The sequence below is a fragment of the Budorcas taxicolor genome, chromosome 12, assembly GCF_023091745.1.
Source record: "Budorcas taxicolor isolate Tak-1 chromosome 12, Takin1.1, whole genome shotgun sequence".
NCBI classification, from domain to species: Eukaryota; Metazoa; Chordata; class Mammalia; order Artiodactyla; family Bovidae; genus Budorcas; species Budorcas taxicolor.
In genome coordinates, this window is record NC_068921.1 from 24,694,124 (window position 1) to 24,700,704 (window position 6,581).

At 41.6% G+C, this 6,581-nt stretch overlaps 1 protein-coding gene across 1 annotated transcript in view; it reads left to right on the forward strand.

Moving 5' to 3' along the window:
* Window positions 1-5,845, forward strand: part of LOC128057881 (uncharacterized) — an 85,910-nt gene extending 80,065 nt beyond the window's left edge. Inside the window, 1 exon segment of the mRNA XM_052650365.1 lies at window positions 4,136-5,845. Coding sequence (XP_052506325.1) covers window positions 4,136-5,845 — 1,710 coding nt within the window.
* The last annotated feature ends 736 nt before the right edge of the window (window positions 5,846-6,581 follow it).

Genomic DNA, 6,581 nt, shown 5'->3' on the forward strand with positions numbered 1-6,581 from the left:
CTGTTTGTCTCCAAGGCAAACCATTCAATATCACAGTTATCCAAGTCTATGCCCCAACCAGTAACGCAGAAGAAGCTGAAGTTGAACGGTTCTATGAAGACCTACAAGACCTCTTAGAACTAACACCCAAAAAAGATCTCCTTTTCATAATAGGGGACTGGAATGCAAAAGTAGGAAGTCACGAAACACCTGGAGTAACAGGCAAATTTGGCCTTGGAATGCGGAATGAAGCAGGGCAAAGACTAATATTAGAGTTTTGCCAAGAAAATGCACTGGTCATAGCAAACACCCTCTTCCAACAACACAAGAGAAGACTCTACACATGGACATCACCAGATGGTCAATACCAAAATCAGACTGATTATAATCTTTGCAGCCAAAGATGGAGAAGCTCTATACAGTCAACAAAAACAAGACCAGGAGCTGACTGTGGCTCAGATCATGAACTCCTTATTACCAAATTCAGACTCAAATTGAAGAAAGTACGGAAAACTCCTAGACCATTCAGGTCTAGACCTAAATCAAATCCCTTATGATTATACAGTGGAAGTGAGAAATAGATTTCAGGGCCTAGATCTGATAGATAGAGTGCCTGATGAACTATGGAATGAGGTTCATGACATTGTACAGGAGACAGGGATCAAGACCATCCCCATGGAAAAGAAATGCAAAAAAGCAAAATGGCTGTCTGGGGAGGCCTAATAGCTGTGAAAAGAAGAGAAGCGAAAAGCAAAGGAGAGAAGGAAAGATATAAGCATCTGAATGCAGAGTTCCAAAGAATAGCAAGAAGAGATAAGAAAGCCTTCTTCAGCGATCAATGCAAAGAAATAGAGGAAAACAACAGAATGGGAAAGACTAGAGATCTCTTCAAGAAAATTAGAGATAACAAGGGAACATTTCATGCAAAGATGGGCTCAATAAAGGACAGAAATGGGATGGACCTAACAGAAGCAGATGATATTAAGAAGAGGTGGCAAGAATACACAGAAGAACTGTACAAAAAAGATCTTCACGACCCGGATAATCACGATGGTGTGATCACTCATCTAGAGCCAGACATCCTGGAATGTGAAGTCAAGTGGGCCTTAGGAAGCATCACTATGAACAAAGCTAATGGAGGTGATGGAATTCCAGTTGAGCTATTTCAAATCCTGAAAGATGATGCTGTCAAAGTGCTGCACTCAATATGCCAGCAAATTTGGAAACCTCAGCAGTGGCCACAGGACTGGAAAAGGTCAGTTTTCATTCCAGTCCCAAAAAAAGGCAATGCCAAAGAATGCTCAAACTACCACACAATTGCACTCATCTCACATGCTAGTAAAGTAATGCTCAAAATTCTCCAAGCCAGGCTTCAGCAATATGTGAACCATGAACTTCCTGATGTTCAATCTGGTTTTAAAAAAGGCAGAGAAACCAGAGATCAAATTGCCAACATCCGCTGGATCATCAAAAAAGCAAGAGAGTTCCAGAAAAACATCTATTTCTGCTTTATTGACTATGCCAAAGCCTTTGACTGTGTGGATCACAATCAACTGTGGAAGATTCTGAGAGAGATGGGAATACCAGACCACCTGACCTGCCTCTTGAGAAATCTGTATGCAGGTCAGGAAGCAACAGTTAGAACTGGACATGGAACAACAGACTGGTTCCAAATAGGAAAAGGAGTACGTCAAGGCTGTATATTGTCACCTGCTTATTTAACTTATATGCAGAGTACATCATGAGAAATGCTGGGCTAGAAGAAACACAAGCTGGAATCAAGATTGCTGGGAGAAATATCAATAACCTCAGATATGCAAATGACACCACCCTTATGGCAGAAAGTGAAGAGGAACTAAAAAGCCTCTTGATGAAAGTGAAAGAGGAGAGTGAAAAAGTTGGCTTAAAGCTCAACATTCAGAAAACGAAGATCATGGCATCTGGTCCCATCACTTCATGGGAAATAGATGGGGAAACAGTGGAAACAGTGTCAGATTTTTACTTGGGGGGGCTCCAAAATCACTGCAGATGGTGACTGCAGCCATGAAATTAAAAGACGCTTACTCCTTGGAAGAAAAGTTATGACCAACCTAGATAGTATATTCAAAAGCAGAGACATTACTTTGCCGACTAAGGTCCGTCTAGTCAAGGCTATGGTTTTTCCAGTAGTCATGTATGGATGTGAGAGTTGGACTGTGAAGAAGGCTGAGCGCCAAAAAATTGATGCTTTAGAACTGTGGTGTTGGAGAAGACTCTTGAGAGTCCCTTGGACTGCAAGGAGATCCAACCAGTCCATTCTGAAGGAGATCAGCCCTGGCGTTTCTTTGGAAGGAATGATGCTAAAGCTGAAACTCCAGTACTTTGGCCACCTCATGCGAAGAGTTGACTCATTGGAAAAGACTCTGATGCTGGGAGGGATTGGGGGCAAGAGGAGAAGGGGACGACAGAGGATGAGATGGCTGGATGGCATCACCGACTTGATGGACGTGAGTCTGAGTGAACTCCGGGAGTTGGTGATGGACAGGGAGGCCTGGCATGCTGCAATTCATGGGGTCGCAAAGAGTTGGACACGTCCGAGCGACTGAACTGAACTGAACTTGCGGGGGACTGCCCGTGAAGGGTTAAGTCTTGGGAGCTGCTCGGCAGATATGCAGAGCCTTAGGCATGTTCCTAAGCTCCCTGTCCCGCCACCCTCAAGAATTTTTATAGCCCTTAAGGCCCCAAGATGTCTTGTTTCTGCAACATGTAAGATAGATAATCTTATAGTGCTCTGTACACAATGGTAAGGGTCTGGTGATTGTATCCTGAGGTTAAAAAATAATCCTGTGCATGTCTTAAGTCACGTATTTTAGCCTATAAATATTGTAGCCTAATAAAAAAAGGCATCAGCCATTTGTGGTCTGATCCTCTCAACCCCATCTTTTGTCTCTATCTCTTATTTTTCTTAGCGGGGACACTCCATTCTCTCCCTGTGCAGGTGCAACTCTTGCTTGTGCTGGCCGCGGCAGGTGGCGCCCAACGTGGGGCAGCTCGACAGTTTTCCTCGCCACTACTCTTATTAAGCTGAAAAGAGTGAGTATATAAGTATACAAGTGATTTAAATTAAGGAGGAGTAGTAAGGTATATAGTTGAGAGTATAAATATGGGACAGACGCATAGTCGTCAATTGTTTGCACATATGTTATCTGTAATGTTAAAACACCGGGGAATTACTATTTCCAAACCTAAATTAATCAATTTTCTTTCATTTATTGAAGAAGTTTGCCCTTGGTTCCCCAGAGAAGGCACAGTAAGTTTAGAGACGTGGAAGAAGGTAGGGGAACAAATTCGGACTCATTATACTTTACATGGCCCTGAAAAGGTTCCTGTAGAAACTTTATCTTTTTGGACACTAATTCGTGATTGCTTGGACTTTGATAATGATGAATTAAAACGTTTAGGAAATTTTTTAAAACAGGAAGAAAATCCTCTTCATGTTCCTGATTCGGAGCCCAAGTATGCTGTTCCCGAGGGAATTGAAGGTGACCCTCCATTTTGTAACTTATCGCGTCCTTCGGATAATGATGATTCACTTTCCTCCACAGATGAGGCGGAATTAGACGAAGGGGCTGCTAAATACCATCAAGAAGACTGGGGTTTTTTGGCACAAGAAAAAGGGGGGTTAACATCTAAAGATGAATTGGTTGAATGTTTAAAAAATCTCACTGTTGCTTTACAGAACTCAGGAATTAAGTTTCCTAATAACAATTTAAAATCCCCTTCTGCTCCGCCTCTTCCCCCTGCCTATGCTCCTTCCGTCGTTGCTGGCCTCGATCCCCCTCCGGGGCCTCCTCCTCCTCCGCCATCTGAAATTGTGTCTCCGCTACAAAAGGCATTAAGACAAGCACAACGACTTGGTGAGGTTGTCTCCGATTTTTCTCTTGCTTTTCCTGTCTTTGAACATAACAACCAGCGTTTCTATGAAGCACTGCCTTTCAAACAATTAAAAGAGTTAAAGATTGCTTGCTCACAATACGGTCCTACCGCTCCATTCACTGTTGCTATGATAGAAAATTTGGGTACTCAGAATCTACCCCCAAATGATTAAAAACAAATAGCTAGAGCTTGTCTTTCGGGGGGAGATTATTTATTATGGAAATCTGAAAATGTTAAACAGTGTGCTCATATAGCCGATGTTAATCGGCAGCAAGGTATACAACCCCCAGTGACACCTACAAATATATTGATCATGTTATTATTATTGTTACAGCAGATACAAAACGGAGAGGCTACGGCTTTTTGGGCATACATTCCTGACCCGCCTATGATTCAATCATTAGGATGGGATAAAGAAATAGTACCTGTCTATGTCAACGACACAAGTCTTTTAGGAGGAAAATCAGACACTCATATTTCCCCTCAGCAAGCCAATATCTCCTTTTATGGTCTTGCTACGCAATATCCTATGTGCTTTTCTTATCAATTACAACATCCTCACTGTATACAGGTGTCAGCTGATATATCCTATCCTCGAGTGACTATTTCTGGCATTGATAAAAAAACCGGAAAAAGATCGCACCGTGACGGAACTGGACCTCTCGACATTCCGTTTTGTGACAAACGTCTAAGCATCCGCATAGGAATAGACACTCCTTGGACTTTATGTCGAGCCCGGGTTGCGTCGGTGTACAACATCAACAATGCAAATACCACCTTTTTGTGGGATTGGGCACCTGGGGGAAAACCTGATTTTCCTGAAAATCGAGGACAGCATCCACCCATTCTCTCTGTAAACACTGCTAATGTATATCAAAGAGAACTGTGGAAACTTTTGGCTGCCTTTGGTCATGGTAATAGTCTATATTTGCAACCCAATATCAGTGGGAGTAAATATGGTAATGTAGGAGTTACAGGGTTTTTATATCCCCGAGCTTGTGTCCCTTACCCATTCATGTTGATACAAGGCCATATAGAAATAACATTGTCATTGAATATTTATCATTTAAATTGTTCTAATTGCATACTTACCAATTGCATAAGAGGTGTTAAAAAAGGAGAACAAGTTATAATAGTAAAACAACCTGCTTTTGTAATGTTACCAGTTAAAATAACTGAAGCTTGGTATGACGAGACTGCTTTAGAATTGCTACAACGCATTAACACGGCTCTTAGCCGCACTGAAAGAAGTGTAAGCCTGATTGTTCTGGGTATAGTATCTTTAATCACCCTTATAGCAACTGCTGTTACCGCTTCTGTATCTCTAGCACAATCCATTCAAGCTGCTCATACTGTAGATTCCTTGTCATATAACGTTACTAAAGTAATGGGAACACAAGAAGATATAGATAAAAAAATAGAAGATAGATTATCAGCTTTATATGATGTGGTTAAAGTTCTAGGGAAACAAGTTCAGAGCATTAACTTTCGCATGAAAATTCAATGTCATGCTAATTATAAATAGATTTGTGTTACTAAAAAGGCCTATAATGCATCTGACTTTCCGTGGGATAAGGTGAAGAAACATCTACAAGGAATTTGGTTTAATACTAATGTTTCTCTAGATCTATTGCAATTACATAATGAAATCCTTAATATTGAAAATTCTCCTAAGGCTACTTTAAATATAGCTGATACTGTCAACAATTTTTTACAAAATTTATTTTCTAACTTCCCTAGCCTGCATTCACTGTGGCAAAGCATAATTGCTGTGGGCGTGGTTTTGACTGTTGTACTTATCGTGATTTGTTTGGCTCCTTGTTTTATTCGTAGTATTGTTAAAGAATTTTTACATGTAAAAATTCTGATACATAAAAACATGTTGCAACACCGACATCTTATGGAGCTTTTAAATAATAAAGAGAGGGGAGCTGCGGGGGACTGCCCGTGAAGGGTTAAGTCTTGGGAGCTGCTCGGCAGATATGCAGAGCCTTAGGCATGTTCCTAAGCTCCCTGTCCCGCCACCCTCAAGAATTTTTATAGCCCTTAAGGCCCCAAGATGTCTTGTTTCTGCAACATGTAAGATAGATAATCTTATAGTGCTCTGTACACAATGGTAAGGGTCTGGTGATTGTATCCTGAGGTTAAAAAATAATCCTGTGCATGTCTTAAGTCATGTATTTTAGCCTATAAATATTGTAGCCTAATAAAAAAAGGCATCAGCCATTTGTGGTCTGATCCTCTCAACCCCATCTTTTGTCTCTATCTCTTATTTTTCTTAGCGGGGACACTCCGTTCTCTCCCTGTGCAGGTGCAACTCTTGCTTGTGCTGGCCGCGGCAGAACTGAAGAGACATATTGAGTTTTTCAGGTGGTGGTAGTGGTAAAGAATCCACCTGCCAATGCAGGAGACTTATGAGACATGGGATTGATCCCTGGGTAGGGAAGATCCCCTCGAGGAAGGCATGGCAACCCACTCCAGTATTCTAGCCTGGAGAATTCCACAGACTGAGGAGCATAGAAAGCTGCAGTCAATGGGATTACAAAGAGTCAGACATGACTGAATGACCAGCACACACACACAACATCGGCAGCCGCTAGAACCTTGCTTGGTAGATTACCGGCTCTCGGTAAATACTTCTTGAATGAATGACCAGTAAGCACTCAGATTTCAAGAGGCATTAGAGT